Genomic DNA, 23,073 nt, shown 5'->3' with positions numbered 1-23,073 from the left:
TGAGTTTTTTCCCTAGGTTATGTTTTGGAGTCTCTATATGTCTCTCCACGTAAAGTGATTACTTACTTATTGTAACATGTGACAGGATGGGATGGTACATATGACTTCAAATAGACTAGTCTCACTTAAGGTGGGGATACTCCCTGGGCTCCCCCCACCCAAAACAAAAAAATAAAAATAAATAAAAGAGAGAGATCCAACGATATGTATTTATTTTAAGAATATGTGATATATTTTTACCAAAATGATCTTATCTAGACAGATGGATTTACTGGAACCTATAATCATACAAGTCAATCCTTAAACAAAGAAATTAATCCCATTAAAGATTTGTGAGACTTTATTGTAATCATATACATCATAAGTCATACATAATCATATTTGTAATCCAAAAGATCGATCAAACATATCCTATGTATAAAAGATCTCAAAAATCCAATAAAATTAATGAATCACCAAGGAAAAAAATAATAAATCCTATAAGAAATATCACAAGCATCCTACAAATCAACCAATTTATAAATAAGAAAATATATCCTAATAATCTTTTATTATGGATGTTTTAGATGTCATAGTAATCACATTGTACCCAAAAGATTCATTAAATGTAGGAGAACTTACTTAAAGGACCCTGGTAGAGGAAGTTCTTTTTAATTAGTCTCTAAGTTTTAGGACCTCTCTTAATAGTCTATTTAGTAAAAAAATTATTTCTAATTGGTTCGATTTCCAACATTTTCTCACAATTGAATTCCCTAATCGTTCTAACACACCATTTTCATCCAAATAAAATTGGATTTTTGGCATTTCAATCGAGTTTCGGATACTTCATTTCGTTGAAAAGGATTTAAGAAAAAAAAAACTATGTTCAAAGGTTTTTTCATTTTTTCTTTGTTTTTATTTTTATTTTTATTTTTATTTTATAAAAATCAACTAAGAATAATTCTTTTGGTTTGAAATCATAAAACAAGTCATTATCTCAAGTTTTTAGTTAATCTTTCAATGTATTTTAGATAGAAAAACTTAAATTTTTTTAAAACGGATGGATTTTACCGTTGTCAAGTTCACAACTTTTTATTATCGAGTTTGACAATTAAAAAAAAAGTGTAAAACTTGACATTAAAAAAATGGTGAGTTCAATAATAAAAATTATGAGCTTGACAATAAATAAAAAGTGATGAACTCGACACTAAATAACAAGCAGTGAGTTTGCCAATAACAAGGTATCATTAAGAAATAAAAAGTTTATTAGATGTACTATCAAGTTACCATCCAAAACTTAAGGATATTTAGAAATAAATCCCTCTAATCCCTCTAACAAGATACTTTAAGTAATTTTCCCTTAAATATATCCTACATAAGGGAGGTAACAAAGCTCTTATAAACCAACAAATCTCTAAAATAGGCAATGTGTCTTACAAAGAAGATCTTGGGGATTTTATAAACTAGCAAATCACTAGTAGGAAATAAAACATAAAAAGTTTATGTTGTGAATATTAACATGATACTTGTAATCCAAAGATTGATCCAACATTCCTTAAATAAAAAAAGTTAATCAACCTCTAAAGTAGGAAATAAATTATATGGATCTTGCAATGAAAATTTCTGAGATGAGTCGGATTTTGATGACTTGTGAGAAAACACATGATCTCAACTGTGTAAACATGTTTAAAGGGTTGAGATCATTTGACTCGTAAGAAAACACATGAAGTCAACAATTGAGATTTATATGTATCCAAATAAAACAGATCTCAAGGATACATATTTTGAGGACAAATATCAATTGTTGGGTGTCATGTTTATAGGGTTGGCATCATGTGTCATTCTGATATGTGCTACAATGAATAACATGCCAACTAGAAGTGCAGATGTGTGCCAACTGGAAGTGCAGATTTGGAGAAGATCTAGTCAAGTAGGATTTAGTCAAGTTGTTGTTAAGCTGTTAGCAAAAGGTCAAGTTTGTTGTTAAACTGTTAGCAAAAGGTCAAGTTTGTTAAGTTGTTAAGCTGTTAGCAGAATAAGCTCAGGTTGTGCTGATTTTCAGTGTAAGTGATAGTAGTCCTATTTTCCAGCTTAGTAGTTGTATTTTTGTTAGGAGTTAAGGCTATTTAAGTAGTCAAAAGTATGGAATAAAGCATGTCAATTTTCCAGAATCCTTATTCTTCCTAACACAATTCTGTTCTCCTTCTTCTCTGCCCAAAATTCATCCATATCAGTGGTATCAGAGCCATACGATCATGGACACCCGTGGCAAATCAAATGCAGAATTCCGCAATGATGTCACTGAAATTTTGGCACGACATGAATCCAGCTTCGATCAGGTTCATGCTGCCTTACAAACAGTGTTGACGGAACTACAAGCTCTACGAGCCAACCGAGGCTCTCAACCCGACGTTAACCCGTTCGCTTCAGGTGAAACCTCACACTCACCAACTAGGGGTCGTCCCAACACCAGCAATGGTCATCTTAATCATGGACTCAAGTTGTCATTTCCAAAGTTCAATGGAGAAGACCCGAATGGCTGGATCTACAAGGCCGAACAATATTTTGATTTCCAAAATATTGTGCCTCCCCAACAAGTTCAGCTGGCCTCCTTCCATCTAGAGGGCATCGCCTTACAGTGGCACAGGTGGTTGACAAAATTTCGTGGACCACTCACATGGGATGAGTTCACCAAAGCTATACTACTCTGTTTTGGCCCAACAGATTATGAGGATCCGTCAGAAGCTTTGACTCGTCTTAAACACACCTCCACTGTGGCAGCTTATCAAGAAGCCTTTGAAAACCTCTCCCATCAAGTTGACAACCTGCCTGAAAGTTTTCTAATTGGTTGTTTTATTGCAGGACTTCGAGATGACATTCGCCTCGATGTCAAAATTAAACAACCTCGAACCTTGGCAGATACCATAGGTGTGGCTCGGCTGATCGAGGAAAGAAACCAATTACAACGAAAATCCAGCCAGCAATTTCGATCTCAATCTGCTTTAGCAATACAGAAGGCACCATCCTACCCAACAGCTGGAGTGCTCGGACCTTCCCCAACTCAACATATGAACAAAAGCTCAACTTCTCTACCAACAACAGCTCGTCGACTCACCAATCAAGAGGCACGGGAACGTCGAGAGAAAGGGTTATGCTACTATTGTGATGAGAAATTCATTCCTGGTCATCGTTGTGAACGACCACAGATGTTCATGATAGAAGAATTACCTCATTCCACCATCGATGATGCCAACGACACTTCCCCAGAACTAGAAAATCATGAAGATTTACCTGAAATTTCTTTTCATGCAATTGCAGGAGCCGACCATCCACAAACCATACGCATTATGGGCAAGCTGAAAAATAAGAATGTTGTAGTGTTAATAGATGGCGGCAGCACTCACAACTTCATCGATCAGACAATAGTTTCTCAGTTCGGATTGCCAGTGAATCAAGACAAGAAATTTCAAGTTATGGTCGCAAACCGAGAAAAAATAGATTGTGTTGGGCAATGTCAAGCACTCAACCTCATCATTCAAGGGCATCCCATTACAGCAGACTTCTACATTCTTCCTGTCGCAGCATGCCAATTGGTGCTAGGTGTGCAATGGCTGGAAACTCTAGGACCCATCGAGACAGATTACAAACAGTTAAGCATGACGTTCAAAGTCGGAGAAGTTTCTCACAGCTTCAAGGGTTTGAGACGTGCTGGCATGGAAGCATTATCTGACAAGGAATTCAATGCCTTAAAAGGTACTGGATTTTTTTTTCAAATTATTCCTTCTATTAGCAGCACTCAACCACACACATATCCACCTGATATAGCCCACCTCCTAGCTGACTTTTCTCATGTCTTTGAACAACCTACCGGCTTGCCTCCGCCACGGTCACATGACCATCAAATTCCATTGCAACCAAACACGGAACCGGTGAGTGTAAGGCCGTATCGGTACCCTTATTATCAGAAAACAGAGATAGAGAAGTTGGTAAACGAGCTTATGCAATCTGGTTTGATTAGGCCGAGTAATAGCCCATTCTCTTCATCAGTCTTGTTAGTGAAGAAAACAGACGGAGCTTGGCGATTTTGTGTGGATTATCGAGCCCTGAACAACATTACAGTCAAAGATAAGTATCCAATTCCTGTGATCGATGAATTATTAGATGAACTTCATGGAGCTAAATTCTACTCTAAATTGGATTTAAGGGCGGGATATCACCAAATTCGAGTCAAAGAGGACGATATTCCGAAAACAACTTTTCGGACACATGAAGGGCATTACGAATTTCTAGTAATGCCATTTGGCCTCACTAACGCCCCTACAACGTTCCAGAGTTTGATGAATGATCTCTTCCATCCCTATCTCCGAAAATTTATTTTGGTTTTCTTTGATGACATTCTTGTGTATTCAAAATCATGGGAAGACCATTTGTCACATTTGCAAACTGTTTTACAGATTTTATTAACTAATCATTTGTTTGCAAAAGAATCAAAGTGCTGCTTCGGTGTTTTACAGGTTGACTATTTGGGTCACGTAATTTCAGAGCAAGGAGTAGCGGTTGACCCAACCAAAATACAAGCTGTTATTCAATGGCCAACACCAAAAACAACAAAAGGGGTTCGTGGATTCCTTGGCCTAGCCGGCTACTATCGAAAGTTTATCCGCAATTTTGGATGTATAGCAGCTCCTTTGCACCAACTCTTGTCCAAGGATGGGTTTAAATGGAGTGAGACTGCAGAGATGGCCTTCCAACAATTGAAAGAGGCGCTCACTTCACCACCTATTTTGTGCCTACCAGATTTTTCTCAGCGCTTCGTGATCGAATGTGATGCAAGTGGCATCGGCATTGGTGCAATCCTTTCCCAACAAAATCGACCTGTGGCTTATTTTAGCGAAGCATTGAAGGGTTCAGCCTTGGCTTTATCTACTTATGAGAAGGAGATGTTAGCTATTGTTAAATCCATCAAAAAATGGCGTCCCTATTTGCTTGGAAAACCCTTTACAGTCCGCACTGACCAGAAAAGTCTCAAGTACCTGTTGGAGCAACGGATTACTACACCGGCACAAACCCGATGGCTGCCAAAGATACTTGGATACGATTATGAAATTGAGTATAAAAAAGGGCCTGAAAACCAAGGTGCGGATTCCTTGTCACGTGTAGTTGAGTTTCAATTTTTATCCATTTCTATACCACATGCAGATTGGTGGCCAATTCTTCAACAAGAAGTCCAACACGATTCATATTATAAGGACTTGGTAAAAAATAGTCCCTCACGTTTACATCACCATCTACTTCAAAGAGATGGGGTATGGTTCAAAGGAGACAAAGTATTTTTGGGCCCCACCTCAACATTGATTTCAAAGATACTTGAGGACTGCCATTCTTCACCAATTGGTGGGCATTTTGGGTTTCATAAAACTCTATCTCGCATCAAACAAAGTTTCTTTTGGCCTAATATGCGCCAGACAGTGAAGGATTTTTTGAGTCAATGTGATACCTGCCAGAGGTACAAAACCGACTGTATGAGGCCAACGGGGTTACTTCAGCCACTTGCAATTCCTTCTCGAATATGGACAGATGTTTCGATGGACTTTATTGAAGGATTACCATCTTCTAATGGGTATACTGTCATCATGGTCATCGTGGATCGCTTGACAAAATATGCTCACTTCGTGGCCTTGAAACACCCATTTACCGCTGTCACGGTAGCAAAGGCATTTGTTGTCAACGTGATTCGCCTCCACGGCATTCCGATGTCAATTGTTAGTGACCGAGACAAGGTGTTCATCAGCTCCTTTTGGCGAACACTATTTCAACTGCAAGGGACCAAATTGTGTATGAGTTCGAGTTACCACCCACAAACCGACGGACAAACTGAAGTTGTCAATCGCTCCTTGGAGCAATATCTGCGATGTTTTGCAGGGAACCAGCCACGAAAATGGTTAGAGTGGATTCCATGGGCTGAGTATAGCTATAATACATCCTTTCACTCCTCTACCAAGATGACACCCTTCGAGGCTGTCTATGGCATCCCACCTCCAAGTCTACTCGCTTATATACCAGGTACTTCCTGCGTCCAAGCAGTAGATGAATACCTACGTGACCGCGATACCATTTTACGTGAGCTACGTCACAACCTTATGTTAGCTCGAGAACGTATGAAATGCCAAGCAGATCAACATCGGCGTGAGGTCTCCTTTGATGTTGGAGATTATGTATATTTAAAATTACAGCCATATCGACTGACTTCTGTGTCTTCTCGAGGTTCTATGAAGCTAGCCCCACGTTTCTTTGGTCCATATCAGATCTTGGAAAAAATAGGTTCGGTGGCTTATAAACTGGCTTTGCCTCCTGGCTCCCAAATTCATAATGTTTTCCATGTGAGTTAGTTATGGAAGCATTTGGGACTACTAGCACCGGAGTCTTCCTATCTTCCTCAACTTCCACCAGTCACGGAATCTTCAACCATCCTTCCACAGCCAGAAGCTATCCTCAATCGACGTGTGATCCAAAAGGGAAAATACCGTCCCAAATCTGAAATATTGGTCAAATGGGCAAGTGCATCAGTGGAAGATGCAACGTGGGAAAATGAATGGCGCTTTACCAAAACATACCCTGATTTCATCCTTGCGGACAAGGATTCTTAAGTAGGGGGGAAATGATATGTGCTACAATGAATAACATGCCAACTAGAAGTGCAGATGTGTGCCAACTGGAAGTGCAGATTTGGAGAAGATCTAGTCAAGTAGGATTTAGTCAAGTTGTTGTTAAGCTATTAGCAAAAGGTCAAGTTTGTTGTTAAACTGTTAGCAAAAGGTCAAGTTTGTTAAGTTGTTAAGCTGTTAGCAGAATAAGCTCAGGTTGTGCTGATTTTCAGCGTAAGTGATAGTAGTCCTATTTTCCAGCTTAGTAGTTGTATTTTTGTTAGGAGTTAAGGCTATTTAAGTAGTCAAAAGTATGGAATAAAGCATGTCAATTTTCCAGAATCCTTATTCTTCCTAACACAATTCTGTTCTCCTTCTTCTCTGTCCAAAATTCATCCATATCACATTCTTCATGGAGATTTCATTGTTACATTGTACTCAACTATACTTGTAAACCAAAAGATACACACAAAGTATAATTCAAATGATACAAACATATGGAGGGTAGGTTCCATTGGTGTTGTGCTTATATGATCAGGTCAAGCATTTTAGTTATTTCCTCTTCACCCCCCTTCAATTTTGTTGTTTTTCCTCTCCTCCTAGTAATAGTTACAAATTTTTTTGAATTTTTCAAAAAATTCATAAAATTCTCCCAATTCGGGGTTAGTCGATTAATACGATGAAGTAAACAACGATTCCTCAATTGATCATGAAAGATGATAATAGCTTTACCTTTCACCTCCAAATTTTTAGTTTTTTCAACATTTAAACAAAAAGAGAAAGATGGTATTTGGGAAAAAGTTGCAGATGATAGGTTTTGTCCAAAAATGTATTTTTATATGATCTTTGAAAATTTGTCGATTTTATTATGAAATTTACTTGAATTTATCAGAATTAATCAAATTGAACCCTCATCAAATAATTATCGAATCTGAATTATGTTACTATGCTCCTAATCTCTTTTTTAAATAATATCCCTCCAATTTTACAATATTTTCTTAGACATCGAGATTTGTTAAGAAAAGAATTTCTATTTTCAATAACCACCCCTGCAATTTTACTATTTCCTCTTCTACCCATTTTATACGGCCCCACCACGAAGGAAAGTAGGAGTGAATTTTTTCTCTCAATCCTTTTCCCAAAAGTCTCAACTTTCAATCAAAATTCAAACACTTTCGTGCCCCGAATTTTTTTCCTCAATCTGTTAAAAAAGAATGTTCGGTCAAGTGAGAAAATATGACGTCAACTTTAACCCGCCATCCCATACCTCAAAGCGACTCGTATCGGTTATTGAGTCAACCCAATGATTTATATAACTCAAAAGTCAAAAGTCAAAAGTCAAAAGTCAAAAGTTAAAAAAGTCAAAACCCTAGTTATTCTACTTGAGAACTTCAGAAATCTGAAACCCCAGTCCTCTCTCACTCGTATTCGACGACAATTGATGAATCCTCGCAGGTTTTAGAGAATTTCGAGGCCCAGAAAAGTTTCAATGGAGATTAATTTGGGGAAACTTCCATTCGATCTCGATTTCCATCCTTCGAGTCCTCTCGTTAGTGTAGGTCTCATCACTGGCGATCTTCACCTGTAAGTTTCAGTGCTGATTAATATCGATTTCTCCTGTTTTGGTCCTATAATGATCGAATCTTGATTAATCATATCGGCTCCTTGTTGAAACAGATATCGTTACGCTGCAGATTCTCAACCGCAGAGGTACAATATATCACCTGCTCCATTGGATTATATTTCTATGGATTCTTGTTCTGGATCGATTCTGAAATCTGAAATTATTATTGAACTCTAGAAGTTAGTTTGGATCAGAAAATCAGAAGTTTAATTCTTTTATTTTATCTTATTTGTGTCAATTTAGATTGTTAGAAATTCGTGCACACAGTGAATCATGTAGAGCTGTTCGATTCATCGATGCTGGACGTGGTAATTGAAATGAAATTGTTTTTCCTAATATTTGTAATTTGAGGTTTATATACGTTATTTTTGGTAATTTGTTCCCCTGAATTCGTTGTTTTGGGTGGATATGTCTGTGTTTTAGCGATTTTGACTGGTTCTCCCGATTCGTCGATTCTCGCCACGGATTTGGAAACCGGAGCAACGATTGCTCGCTTGGAAGATGCTCATGGGTGAGTTTTTAGGTTAAAATTTCCCAATTGATTTCAACTCATTGTTCTCTATCTCCCTTGTTTGATTGTCTGTGTTTTGAAGGCTTGAGAATCTATATGATATGTTGTCCTAATGTAGGGCTGCTGTGAATCGCTTGATCAACTTGACTGAAACAACTGTTGCCTCAGGAGATGATGAGGGGTGCATTAAGGTGCTTTGCTTCAAATTCTCTCTATTTTCTCTCTAATATCTTTTGTAATTTTTTTTATTAATTGTATTTTACAAGTTCTTATTCTTTTGATATAGGGTAAAGGTGGTTTTTGATCCCAGGTCCTTGGTATTACCCCACACAGACTTTACCAACCTACCAAGTTGGCACCCTTCAGTATTTTGTTTGTTTACCTCTGGGTGTGTTTCTTTGTTAGCCAAGAAACAACTGTTCAATATGGTAATGTTTTAGCTATTAAAACAAATAGTTTAGAGGTTGAGGATCTAGATTGTTTTCTAGAGAGTTGTAATTATCTGTATTGTAATTTTTGATAATTAAAACAAATAGTTTAGACTAAGGGTCCAGATTGTTTTCTATAGGTCATAATTATCGGTTCAATGAAATCTTTAATTGTTTGGAGTAGGCGAGAGCGAGACCAATTGCCCGTATTTTTTATGCCAAGTAGGTGGTTGTTCTCTGCTCAAGAAATCTATGCTATTTAAGGATCAAAGACTACTCATATAATTCTTGGTTTTCAATGCAAGTATTTGTTGCACGGCAGCCATCTAACTAAGTTACCAAAAATCTCTATAGACAAGGAACATCAAAACATGCAACATAGCTAGTATATTGCAGTTAATTTGACTAATGTAAACGCTCAACAAAAATATAATAATTCTCTTCAGACACGGCACACAGTGTCCATGAACAGGATCGTTGCTGAACTATGGAAATAATTGTGGTGCAGGGTTTTGATGATTTGGGTTTTTTCCATCCTAGCATCTAATTCTGCCTTAATTTTATTTATGTAGGTTTGGGATACCCGACAACGCTCCTGCTGCAATTCTTTTGATGTCCATGAAGACTACATTTCTGATATGACTTTTGCTGCAGATTCTATGAAACTGTTGGGAACAAGGTAAATCACCTGTGCTTAGGATGATTCAGAATCCTAGTTCTCTTGGTAGTCAAGTTGTCAAATATTTATGATTTAGTGAAATTACTATTTGAAATGTACGGGTGGCCTTTTACTCAGAAGTTTTAGCTGAATGATCACATGAAATTTGATGAATTATATTATATCTGAAGTAAGGATCAGTCAAGATGTGAATACAACATGGATGTGTATGGCGTTTTATTTGATGAATGTTATTATTATTGAAGTGGTTTGTTGTTCAGAATTTTTTCTATGAAATTGTGACTTTGTATTTCTTATTCCGGACGAAAATAAAAATTGTGTTTAATTCCGAGATTGAATATTTCTGTGGAGAGCTTTTCACTTGCTTATTACTAAGTATTTATTGGTAAATGTTTGAAATGCATCTCTAAGATTTTTTTCCCTTTGTTTTTTTATTGTTTAGTGGAGACGGGACTCTATCTGTTTGCAGTCTTCGGAAAAATAAGGTAAGTAATTCATTTCCCTCTCTGAAAGAAATATCTAATGCCGAATATAATATATTTTCTATTTCGTACAATGTCCTAAACTATCTATTTTTTAAAATATATTTTAAAGCTTAGAATTTGATTAAGTTGTTATATGCTGATGTTAGGTGCTAACTCAGTCTGAGTTTTCTGAGGATGAGCCGTTGTCAGTAGTTATTATGAAGGTACCATTTATGTTTTGCTTTTGAGCTTTGTATCTTTTCTAGTTCTTTGCTGTGACAGATGAGCATGACACGCATAATTAGCCTCACATTTTGCATGGGCAATTGTACATGTGGGGGCATTGAATTGTCCGACTCTTAAAGTTAAAATTAGGACATTTTTTGTAATAATTTGAATTTAAACAACGGACTATATATGACCATCATCACCTGCCATCTATCCCGTGTCCCAAATATTGGGTTTGGCATCAATAATGGACCATATATACAGAAACAAACTATACATAATTTCTTCTAGGGAAAATTTTGAACCCTAGTGTTGTTATTTTTTTTTCAAAACATGGTAATGTTTCTACTGGAATGAGTAGATATTACTCATAATAAATGGTAAATTTTAATGTAGATGGTGTGCACTTTTTAGCACTGATTTACCTAGATATCTGTGGTGATAGATTCTTCTTATGAGAATGCCTCAATGTTTTGACGTGCATGTCAATTTGTCCTGACCTGAAGATGACTGGGACTTAAAGTTCACTTCGTCACAAGTAGATGTGATAGCCTAGAGTTTGTGAGGATGACCAGTAGATTCTTTGACATCTATAAAGGATTTTACGTCACAGACCTGCCTAGGAAGTTTAAATGGGGATTTTTTTTGAAGGGTGGGGGTGGGAGTGGTGGGGAGTGTAAAGAAAGCAGAAATTTACTCCTCTTACAGTTAGTGGTGATTGAAAACCTGAACTGTGTAAGAAGTGCCACTTAGCTAAGTGGTAAGACATGTGAGAGTTGTTCCCACATCCTGGGTTCAAACCCTCTTGAACCCATACTTCTTATGCTAACCACGAACCATAGTACTTGTCACTAACCACTAATCAAGCATTTACCTATATAAAAAAAAAACTGGAATCTGTGTACTTGTCATCACCCCCCCCCGGTCCCCCGTGGCGCGTGAATCTGTGCCTGTTGAAGTTTATTAGATTATCCAGCACTGATTTGTTCAACATTTCATATGAAAAATTCTTAATTTTTTATGCGAGTTAGAGAAAGAATAGTGGAACCTAAATTTTGAAGGGAAAAAAATTTGAAGCAATATCAATCAACAAAATGGTCTAGATTTTAAATAATGACTGCAACACGATAAATAGCTATGCAATGATTGTTCCTAGCAATCAGAAACTACATGAATGCTGCTTGCCTAAGTTTTAAGGAAATAGGACGAGTGACACACTGTAAACTACCTTGAAAGATGGAAATATTTGATGCATGTCCTTGGTTAATGTAATTAAAAAAACTTCCAAAGAGTGAAAAATCACTTTTTTTTTTTTTTTGATAAGCGAAAAAAACACTTAAATTAGCTATGTTATTTCATCACTTCTACTTATTTATCTCTTCCTGATGAGTAGTTTTATCTTTTCAGAATGGTCGAAAAGTTATATGTGGAACTCAGAATGGAGTTCTGTTATTGTATTCTTGGGGATATTTCAAGGATTGCAGGTATGTTGCTATGAACATCGATGATACAATCGTTACGGAATTTATATTGGGAAATATGAAATTGCAACTATTGATAGTATCGATTCAATTGTTAAACTCGGGAGTTTTTTCTAAGTTTTGATCTTTTATGAGATGATTCAACTTAATTAACATGTTTTTGGATTTTCAGTGACCGTTTCACTGGTCTTCAATCCAACTCTATTGATGTATTACTCAAGGTAAAACAATTTCGCCCACTAGAATTTTCCATTGGACACTGAACTGTATTACTCCAAATATATACATTTTCTAATTTTCATCTTCATTGTGTCAGCTTAATGAAGATACAGTCATCACCGGATCAGAAAATGGACTCATCAGGTAAGATGGATAATTTTTGTAGAATGAAAAAGCATGGGATGCATGTACTGTGCATTTTCTTCTGCAAGGTCTTGTAGGTTGAAAATTGAGCCGACTCACCTGCATGTTTGCCATCTACATGACAAAGGCAGGGGAGTGGGGAAGACCACCACTAACATTATCAGATTATGATGCCATTTTCTTTGCACTGCTAATTATTCATTTGTTTTTGTTAACCTTGTGAGATTCTAATTCAAGTATAGCTTGGTAGGCATCTTACCCAACAGAATAATTCAACCGATCGCTGAGCATTCGGAATACCCCGTTGAGCGACTTGGTATGATTCTCTACTATATGTGTGAATTAAGGAAACCTAAAGTCCCTTTTTATCAGTAAATATAAGATACTTTTTACCATCTGGAGAATGGTACTCTTTTTGCACAAGCAGAGTGGCGAGACCTATGGAATTGTCGGTCCGTCTGGGGGATCATCTCAACCAATAATCATCCTGCTTATGCTATCCTAAAAGTTTATTTGGTTACCTTTTTGTTACCCTTTTTTTCTAGTTATCCAAAAGAGTGTAGTAGAGTGGATGGTTTAGATGGTATGATTAGGTTATTTTTGGCTGAGGAAATCTCTCCGTTGGGCCCACATTATGATGGGTACCTGTCACTGCATGATGGTCATGTGTGTTATATGTTGTTGGTAATAATATACTGGCCACCTACTAGGTGGGTACCTAAATTCCTTGCTTCTGTTTTTTTAGCTCGGACTATACCTCCATCTGTCCCTTTTTCTCTTCGAGTTAGACTAATGTTTCACATGTGAAAATGAGAGTGCCTTACTTAAATTCTGTTTTGCAGCCTTTTCTCATGATAGGAAGTTTTTGGGTAGTATATCACATGATCAAATGTTGAAGGTATGTTGGAATCTCTGAACCCGTGTAACTTAGACATGGCTCACACTGTCACGCATGCTGCAGTCAGAAGCCGATACATGCTTTTAAACATAATAAAATATTTTAAGTTGCAACTTTACAAAAAAAAAAAATTTATTAAGATATGAATTGCATGAAAACAATTTATTGGCATCTTTACCTTTTCCATCAACGCAAAACTTCATCTGAAAATTTCAAATCCACTGTTAAAAGAGTTTTTGTTTTTTGTTTTTTTGTGGGGGTGGGGGGAGGTGGGATTGATTGTGAGACAAGAAAGGATGATAGACTATCTTTAACTTTTTCGACCAGCTCTTTTTGATAATGAATGGATTTTACTTATATATTAAAAAAGCTCTATCTAGCTAGGAAGTCTGATCACATGTTGTACCTTCATCGTAAATGCAATATGTACCTCCATAAATATGATTCTAATGTAGTGGTCCTATTATTCCCTTTGCCAATTTTCTTGAAAATAAACATTTTCTTTATGGGAATTTTTGTGAATTCTTGATTAGTCATTTATACATCATTACATCTCATACCCTAACAGAAAACATCTTGTTTCCTATGGTATTTGACTTAATATAAATTCTGCATGTAGCTTTGGGATTTGGATGATCTGTTGGAAGGTTTTGGAAATAACCAGAAGAGTCAGTCGGAGGCTGATAGTGATAGTGATGAAATGGATTTGGATGTCAAACCCTCAAAATCTTCCAAAGGTATGTTTGTACCTTATTATATTTGTCAAAAAAAATAAAAATAAAAAATTGTTGCTTCATGTACAACATCTGTGCCTGAAGCCGCCAATAACAGGGAATCCTTTGCACCTTTTTACAACACTCCATTGTGTGGATGATTTTAACATAAAGTTAAATTTCTGAATCCATTGTGTGGATGATTTTAACATAAAGTTAAATTTCTGAACTGTTATGATCATTTGATTGGTGATAGGATTTGATCACCAATTTAAATTTCTGTTTAATTTTAATTCTCTCTTTATTCTGCAGGATCCAGCAGGAAGAAAACAAATAAAGGACGGGGTTTCAATAATGCCTCCAAAAGTTTTTTTGCGGACTTGTAGTCAAGTGGTCTACATTTTTCTACTATTCTTGTAAGAGATTTTTAATTTGGTTGAAGTGACTTTTACATATGATGTTTAACCTTGTAAGAGAATTTAAGGGTCTCATTTCTTAATAGGGAGCAACCATGATTATGGTCTTGGTCTCATGTGGAAGACGCGTGTCAAAATCTATTCGACTGCATTTTTTGTAACAGATTGTACAAGTATGCTGAATGGCAACCATTACTGAGTAGTGGTGTTAATGGTCTGGGTTGGTCTGAGCCAGCAATGGCATTGTTTTACACGAGCTCAATGTCTGGGATGAGCTCAAAAATGAATTTTTGATAAGATACAAGGCAACATGAATCCTATTTCGCTATTCAATCAGGCTTTGGGTATTGGGCACTTGTTAGCCCAAAACCAGGACTAATCAATGAATATGAATTATAGCTATCCGAGCTTTGAGCTTGTATACCATCAATCTTACCAGGAAGCACGGTTTGGTGGTGCATGGTCTCAAAATGATATGTAACCCAACAACAGTCACATATGGTTTTCACTTGTGCTTGTTTGGCTTTGTCCAACGCACTTAGGTATTGTCCACCATTCATTTTTCTCAAACGCATCAGAAAACTTGTCTTTGAGATGACTGTCTCGATTATGGATGGGATGAGATGTCAAAATGAGTTTTAAAACCATGGTGTCAACAGCATTGCAACATAACAATGACCATTATTATGCTGAAAAGGGTTAGACCTTTATATTGAAGCCTTTATTTGCCTTAATGTGATATTTAAAAAGACTTGTGAAGCCACTAACTGATACAGTGGCAGTTAATAACTTTTTTAAATCCCTTTTTTCTTTAATCACTTGAGCAAAGACAAATATTGGCTTAGAGAGAATATCAAATGTACAATTTTCATGTAACAGTATCTGTAGTTTTAACAACCTCCTGTGTGTTATCCCCACTTGTCAATGGAGAACTTCTTCGAAATAGAAGAGCCAGCTGATCAGCAAAAAGAAGGTTCTTCATGTGCTGCAATTGCTGCCTTTCTTTCTCCATCTGCAGTTCAACTTCCTCAAAATGGACAATTCTATCCTGGATCTCCTTCATCTGCAATAATTGTAATTGTGGGTCTCTCAATCCAACAGTTCCCAAAGAAGATCCCAGGTTTCAAAATTCGTAGTACCAAACCAAAACATACAAACCTGAACTTCAATAATGCCAGAGATGGATCTTTCCAGATCTTGCTCTTCCTTCTCGATTAGTGCCTGTGCTTCTACAACTGCCTCTTCTTCCAACGTGCTCATGGTGGTATCACCATTGGCATCGGTAGCATATTCTGCATCAGAAGTAAAACAATTTACCTTATTTAGAATCCCAGTTGGTCTCATTGAAAAGAAGAAACCAAATCCTGTCATTAACTTCAATGTGAGTTGGTGAAATACTTCCATAATGACCAGGATTAAAGGAATAATAAAATTAGTTTCTATTATTATCAGTCAAACTAGCACCCAGGTAGCTTAAACTTGATTCAAATGGGTCTGCGATTAAACCTACATTAATATTCTCACTATGAATAGGATTAAAAAATTCTCAAAAGAGACTGGGTTGGATTCTTTGATCCAAAAGAAAGCACATTCCAATATTATCATAAAGGAACCTGTCTGGTTTTACACTGTCATACACTCAAGAATCTCTCCACATCTCTACGATGCACTATTTTGATGGGCTTGCTAGGATGATTCTAAGACCATATATTCTATTACACCTAAATGAATTGAACACCATGGATAATACACTATTAAGTGTTGGTTCCACAACCACAACTGGTAATTGCCATACAGCACCAACTAAGCGATAACTATGATCTCCATGACATATACATATTGTGTATTACACCTTCAAGGACTTGGATATACTAAGACTGAAGAAGTCTTATCCATTTGTCACTGAACCTTCAGCAGCCAGGTCTAGAGGGAAGTTGTGAGCATTACGTTCATGCATCACTTTCACACCAAGGTTAGCACATTTGATGGTAACAACCCAGCCTTGACCATCAACTATGGATTGGTTGAAAGCCCATGGTGCTGATATGTCTATATATTTAATCAAGGTTAAGAAAAAAAAAGAAGTTATTTGTACCTTTCTGTTCTGTTTCATCAGGCTTACCTTTTCTGCTCCCTCTTTGATTAATGCCAAGGTTTCCCTCATACAGAGCTGCCACAGCTGCCTGCGTTGCAGCTTCGGCAACCTCCAAGCCCACCATAGCTGATAAGAAAGCAGCCTGAGAAAGCCAATATTCAAAATTTCAAAATGGTTCTTAAGTTCAGCTGCATCATATGCTATCTGTTAGGTGAGATGCAAAGGCATCATATGCTTCACATTATAGGCCAACACAGTATTCCTAGCTTGATTCTAAGTTTCAAAGTCAGGCTGAACCTGAGTCTGAACTGATTAAAAAGTCATCTTGCACTTCGCAGAGTCAACTGAGTACTCAAGCTGGAAAACTAAGGAAACCATAAAAAAAACCCAAGGACATACGCTTACCTATGGAATACAGGTGATAGTAATGTGTGTTGGGATGGCCCATTCCACTGGCTTTGTTCAAAACTAACTTGCTTTGATAATCATCTCCGTCCCATCAGTTGTATATATATATATGGGTAGCGTTCAATGGCTAACTTTTTGGCAAAACATTTTTCAAAACATGAGTTAGAAGTTTTGGAATGGGCTGATTTTTGGTGAGGATGATATCTACGGTGAGGAGATCATCCTCACCAAAAATCAGCCCATTCCAAAACTTCTAACCCATGTTTACAAGTTGAAAAATCGTGGACCGTCCATTTTTTGTAAACTATTTTTGATGGGGTTAGAAGTTTTGGAATGGGCTGGTTTTTGGTGATGATGATCTCCTCACCGTAGAGATCATCCTCACCAAAAATTAGCCCATTCCAAAAAAGTTAGCCATTGAACGGGACCCTATCTATATATATATATATATATATATATATAGGGTCCCGTTCAATGGCTAACTTTTTGGCAAAACATTTTTCAAAACATGAGTTAGAAGTTTTGGAATGGGCTGATTTTTGGTGAGGAGATCATCCTCACCAAAAATCAGCCCATTTCAAAACTTCTAACCCATGTTTACAAGTTGAAAAATCGTGGACCGCCCATTTTTTGTAAACTATTTTTGATGGGGTTAGAAGTTTTGGAATGGGATGATTTTTGGTGATGATGATCTCCTCACCGTTCAGATCATCCTCACCAAAAATCAGCCCATTCCAAAACTTCTTACTCATGTTTTGAAAAATGTTTTGCCAAAAAGTTAGCCATTGAACGGGACCCTATACATATATATATGGTTCTCAAAACATATATATGGGAAGTGTCCAAGAGAGTAAAAGAACAGATGGTTACAATCAAAACCAGGCCAGCCTTTTTCAAAGTGGATAGCTTTGGCAGGACCAGTCGATGTGGTGAATACCAAAACCATAAACCCTGCTGGTACACCTTAAACTACAGTATGAGTTGGTAAACAACATTTAGGGTCTATCATTCTCAAGTATTCAATTATGATGCAGACCAATGCGTGCGTCCTATGCACTACAAGTCCAAAACATAAGGTGATTAAACTGAAGCAAAGAATTCAATCTTTCCAAATCTTTTGGAAAAAAACCAGGATTTCAAGATTGAAAATACCTGTTTTGGGGGGGGGGGGGGGGGGGGTGGAGGAGGGGAGTGGGAATAACCCATTACTAACACTAACACTTAAATGGTCTTTGAAAGGATCTTATATTAATTTCTACTGAGGCAAGTCCATACCTGAGCCATAATTGGGTTGCTTGCATCAGCGAGTGGTGCAAGGCGCCTTCTCTTTGGAGGGGATAATGGGAGAATATTTTCAGCTCCAGTTTCAGTATCACTCTGCTCCTTCATCTGATAGTACTTATCAAAGTCCTCAGAATCTGGATGGCCTACAAACTGTTCTCCAAAAGGAAGTTTGATGAAACGAGCAACACACTCTTTCTCACTTCTTCCACCTACATGCTCTGCCACCTTCTTCCAGTCATCACCATAATGCATAATGGCTTCTAGAAGGTGCAGTGTCTCTTTGTCAGTCCACCCTGTCTTAGTTTCTTCGCTGATCTCGACCCTTCTGAAGTCTGAAGAACTAACACCTACCCGATAATTGCCACGAACATAGCATCTTGCACAGAGAGTCAGATCAAACTGCCCACAAAAATACAGAATACAGAAATCAGAAACATATTCAAGAACACCACGAAAAATCATCTGGCTCCGCCACATAACTGCAGGATTTACTTGAATAGTGTAACAACAAGGTCTTCATTAGAAATCTAAGTTATACAACAAGGGAGAGATCTTGAGTTCAAGCCCCCTCACTGGCCACCAACAGGGATTTATCCCTACTTACCTACCTGATACGTGTGGTTTGTGGGGTATTGCACGTACTCAGGGGATTTGGGTGAGATATGGTGCTCTAAGAGGCCAGTTGCCTTGCCCCTGCCTGTTAGTCAGGCCTACAGGTCAAGAACCCCAGTCATAAAAAAAAAAACAAAACAGTTATACAAGTAATGATCAACAAAAAAGAAGGAATGAGTGGAAAATCACAAAAGGATAAAAGGTCCTCAAATTTGGTCAAAACTAACATTCCCTTGTTTTATGGTGAATTAGAATATCTACTAAGTTATTAAATTTGGATCAGAAAACAGCTCTGCTGTTATGGTCTCTTCTTCCTTTTGCTGTGTGTTGGGGTCTTTGGAAAGAGAGGAACTGCCTGTGTTTGAAGGAAAAGAGATTTCTGTGGAGTCAATTTAAGTGTTTGTAAAAGGTTTCTTATTTTGTTGGTGTAAAATCTTTGATGAATTCAAAGGAGTTTTCTTTGAAGATTTTATAGGTTTGTAATTAAGAGTGACTATTGTCAGGTGTCATATTGTCGGGGTGTCATGTTCGGTATCGTTGCATTTTCTTTGTTGGTCAACTCAGACCACATTTAATATATTATGCATTTACCTATCAAGAAAAAGAAAAAAAAGAAAAATCTTCCCCCGTATCGAAATTAGACCATTCGCTCTAAGAAGCAATCAAGCTAGAAACTGATGTAGATTATATAAAATAAATAAATATAAAAGACATTTTTAAGGTCATGAAACAATAACAATAAAAATACCTTATCGCAAACAAAGCATGCGATACTGCAAACAGATTTGCACCCACTGCACAATTTCTTCGAGCTCTCTTTCTTCAGCAACACTGAAGAATCCAGGGACGGACTACCTCCCAAATCACCACTAGACTTAGTCTCCTTCTCTTCCCATTTAGACTGAAGCTTCACTGCTATCCCGGTGTAATTAATCAACCCCCAACCCTCGAGGAAATCAAAAACCCTACGAATTGATCCAACATCCCCAACAAGAACCTTCCGAACCTCCGTAAATGTGATCTTCCTCGAAGGGTTTTCTCTATATTTTGTGATAATCAAATCCCTGTAATACTTATAAACCATAGGGTCTTTCGAAGGTGATCTCCCATCGAAGAATTCGGGGAGGAAACGACGCTCGGATTCGTGGATCTTGTCCCATGAAAACCATCCTAACGCGAGAGAAAAAGGAAAATTACTTAGAATATAAATATTTTTTAGGGTTTAAAGGATACACAACCTATAACCATTTACTATAAATGGAAAGTTAGGGTTTTCAGACTGAAAGACTTTGTTCTTACTTGAATAGCTGGGAATGGTGATGACATCGATGCCCGAAGGAGATGTCTCCGGTAACCGGGAACTGATTGGCGTGGATGTTTCCCTTGAATCAGTCGCCGGAATTTCTGCCTTTATAGAGAGAGGAACCGGATTTGCAAGGGTTGCCGGTGGAATTTCCGGCGAGGGCTCGACAGTTTCTTTGACTGGAGACTGTGTCGCCATTGTTGTGGGATGAGTAAGCTTGTAGATCGAAGAATCCTGATTTGCTGTTAGCAAATGAGGCTGTTATGTTGTTAAACGAGCAACAAACACCTGTGATTTATAGACAACCTTTTCTTTTACAAAATTACCGCCCTGGACGGACCTCTATCTAACTCTCAACTCTCAAGACTAACTGAGATGACCAAAATGACCTTACATTCAACCACTACAGTAAAAAAGAATTTTACACTCTTCATCTTCAACCTTGTCATTCTTTCCCCTTCAATCTCTACACCTAAAGAGCAAGATGTGAGATCTATTGGTAGAAAAATCAAATCTTTTATAACAGAATGAAGACTTAACTCAGAGATGATGTGATTGAAGATAATGTAACCATGAGTTTTATAGTAAAATGGCTCTTCAAACTCATGTACGTAGGCATGTTTGTCAAATCACTTAAAAATCTGTCTTCTATTTCTTTTTCATGTTTTTATTAACATTTTGTGTATTGAATGTGGAAATCGTGATCGAGGTTGATTTATCCCAAAATCGATTTTCACAGAAGACAAACTTTCTGATTGAAGATAATGTAACCATGAGTTTTATAGTAAAACGGCTCTTCAAACTCATGTACGTAGGCATGTTTGTCAAATCACTTAAAAATCTGTCTTCTATTTCTTTTTCATGTTTTTATTAACATTTTGTGTATTGAATGTGGAAATCGTGATCGAGGTTGATTTATCCCAAAATCGATTTTCACAGAAGACAAACTTTCTGAATTTGCAATTAGCTTACTCACTACCTATGACAATGGAGAGCTCAGCGATGCACTTGAAAAGGGTCATGATGGTTGGTATAAATGGGTGAAGACATTCGGTAAATCACTGAAACGCAAAGTTGGTTTTGAATGGACGAGTGATGTGAAATATCCTTTTTCACTAGATTCAGGATTTTACTTTTTTTTACTTTAATGAATTAGTTTTTCATTCCAATAGTCATGTTCGGACTCAAAACTGAAAACCCATCTCAATGCTTGTGGCAGGGAAAATCTCTATTCATGCCTCTTCGAGTTTTGCTGACAGGGAAGCTCCATGGCCTATATATGGGGGCTAGCGTGCTTTTACTGTATAAAGTTGGGACACCATGCAGTCTTATTACTCCTCAAGCAGAGTTCATAAGTGTTAAGAGAATAAAATGCACTATATTAAGATGCATGAGATAAACTGTATCATTGTTAGTGTATCTCATTACAAATGGAAGGTTGTAATAAATGATATTCTAGAATATATATTGATATTTAGAATATATCAATTGGGATATTCTAGAATATTTATATTAGGTAGTTTTCATATATCTTGATTGATGTAATGTCTATAAATATCCTATTGGAACTTTTGAAATATTCATCCAAGAAATCTCTGGAAATTCAATATTTCTACATGGTATCAGAGTTCAAGTTCCACTAAGCACATCGATCTTGGTGCGTTGTTCTTCGGCGATGGCGTTACCATCATCGCCAAACCTTAATCATTTTGTTTACGTTATTAGTGTTTTTTTTCAATAAAAATACTATCTTTCTCTATGTTCTGGATCTAGATATCTTTTATTTTATTCTTTGCTATTATTTTATGTTTTTTTGTTTTTCCAATAAAAATCACAACTTCTTCTATATCTCTACAAATCTCTCAATTTCACACATTCATGTTACATGATCTCATTTTTTTTCCCTATCTAAAATCTCTCCAATGAGAGTTCTTTCATTTAAATGGCACAATCCTATTTTTTTTGCTTTTGGAGAGAGATCATGACAGATTTGGTATATTTTTTATCCTTCATCACAACCTTCCATTTGTGATGAGATACACTAACAATGATACAATGTATCTCATACATCTTAATATAGTGCATCTTATTATCTAACAATAACATTAGATGAAAGATTCAAAATGTTGAGGGAAGTTGACTGGGAAGCATTTAAGAAGGTTGAGGCCCTTTTAGAATCTGTTGTCACTGTATCTCACTGGATTTTCGTAATTTTGATAAGAGTCCCCAGGATTTTATGTTGTATGGTATGCGTATTTTGTCATTTATGATCATCCAACACGATAATGTTCACCCTACTATCAGATATGAAGGATTAGATCCTGTAAAATTCTTTGATGGTTTTTAATTGACTTTGCCTTTTGTGTGCATCAACAATTTTTTTTATTTATTATTGGATTTCTAGGAAACACATGGTACGATTCTTTGGAAGCATTCCGAGTCCAAAAACGTTGGACACCACAAATATACCTAACTTTTAGTTTAAAACTTATCTTTGAAAACAAGATTTTGGGGAAGTTTTTTCAAATTTAGAGGGGATGTATAAATTGTATTTGGATTTGAAGCTTGCCTTGTAAAAGACGCTTAATGAAGATGACCATAATATTAAAATTGGAAAACACGGGACCATGTTTCCAATTTTAGTGATGATCATTATGTTGGTTTAGGCTAGAAACATTTTTATCCACTTAAGATTTAAATAATGCATTGCAGTCCAAAAAAAAAAAAAAAATGCAAATATTGAATTTATATAATTATATAAGGTGAGTCATTTTCAGATAATATAGGAGATTTCCAGTTCAAGGTGGGCTGTCAAATCCTTTCCTGCCAATTGCGAACCAAAAACTGAAATTCTAATAAAGAAATTATTTTCTTGATTAACTATTGAAACAACCCACAAAATTTCATATTTTACCAATAAATAATAATTTTTAATATAAAACA

The 23,073-nt window shown here is 36.7% G+C and overlaps 2 protein-coding genes across 3 annotated transcripts; one reads left to right on the top strand and one right to left on the bottom strand.

Annotated features, from left to right (window-relative positions):
* Positions 1-8,000: 8,000 nt before the first annotated feature.
* On the top strand, positions 8,001-14,645 carry WDR55 (transducin family protein / WD-40 repeat family protein). The gene is made up of 15 exons (XM_086419059.1): positions 8,001-8,207; positions 8,301-8,333; positions 8,491-8,555; positions 8,671-8,758; positions 8,877-8,949; positions 9,759-9,865; positions 10,308-10,350; positions 10,497-10,553; positions 11,965-12,041; positions 12,211-12,259; positions 12,355-12,401; positions 12,644-12,717; positions 13,244-13,299; positions 13,919-14,036; positions 14,325-14,645. The coding sequence occupies exons 1-15, from the start codon at positions 8,113-8,115 to the stop codon at positions 14,396-14,398; spliced, it is 1,056 nt and encodes a 351-aa protein (XP_086275185.1). The 5' UTR covers positions 8,001-8,112; the 3' UTR covers positions 14,399-14,645.
* Positions 14,646-15,210: 565 nt separating this feature from the next.
* On the bottom strand, positions 15,211-20,474 carry SWI3B (switch subunit 3). 2 transcript variants are annotated; one of them, XM_086419040.1, is made up of 6 exons: positions 20,127-20,474; positions 19,576-19,997; positions 18,207-18,614; positions 16,524-16,665; positions 15,587-15,720; positions 15,211-15,491 (listed from the first exon to the last, which is right to left on the bottom strand). In XM_086419040.1, exons 1-6 carry the CDS (start codon positions 20,326-20,328, stop codon positions 15,297-15,299), a joined length of 1,503 nt encoding a protein of 500 aa, XP_086275166.1. In that variant the 5' UTR covers positions 20,329-20,474; the 3' UTR covers positions 15,211-15,296. The 2 variants fall into 2 exon arrangements, with proteins under 2 accessions (XP_086275166.1, XP_086275174.1); XM_086419048.1 differs by having other exon boundaries at positions 15,248-15,491; positions 16,551-16,665; positions 20,127-20,472.
* Between the last annotated feature and the right edge of the window lie 2,599 nt (positions 20,475-23,073).

The sequence above is a fragment of the Akebia trifoliata genome, chromosome 2 (genome assembly GCF_017979445.1).
Source record: "Akebia trifoliata isolate Shusen 1 chromosome 2, ASM1797944v1, whole genome shotgun sequence".
Taxonomy (NCBI): domain Eukaryota; kingdom Viridiplantae; phylum Streptophyta; class Magnoliopsida; order Ranunculales; family Lardizabalaceae; genus Akebia; species Akebia trifoliata.
The sequence above is the reverse complement of the archived record's forward strand: the minus strand, read 5'-3'. Positions and strand labels throughout refer to the sequence as shown.

Bases quoted from the DNA above. Each gene is read 5' to 3' on its own strand.
- SWI3B (XM_086419040.1), bottom strand. From the start codon at position 20,328: ATGGCGACACAGTCTCCAGTCAAAGAAACTGTCGAGCCCTCGCCGGAA. The intron at 16,666-18,206 runs GTATGGACTTGC...TGGCTTTCTCAG, and splicing joins GCAACCCAATTATGGCTCAG to GCTGCTTTCTTATCAGCTAT. The intron at 15,492-15,586 runs GTTTGTATGTTT...CAATTATTGCAG, and splicing joins CTGGCATTATTGAAGTTCAG to ATGAAGGAGATCCAGGATAG.
- WDR55 (XM_086419059.1), top strand. From the start codon at position 8,113: ATGGAGATTAATTTGGGGAAACTTCCATTCGATCTCGATTTCCATCCT. The intron at 9,866-10,307 runs GTAAATCACCTG...TTTATTGTTTAG, and splicing joins ATGAAACTGTTGGGAACAAG to TGGAGACGGGACTCTATCTG. The intron at 14,037-14,324 runs GTATGTTTGTAC...TTTATTCTGCAG, and splicing joins ACCCTCAAAATCTTCCAAAG to GATCCAGCAGGAAGAAAACA.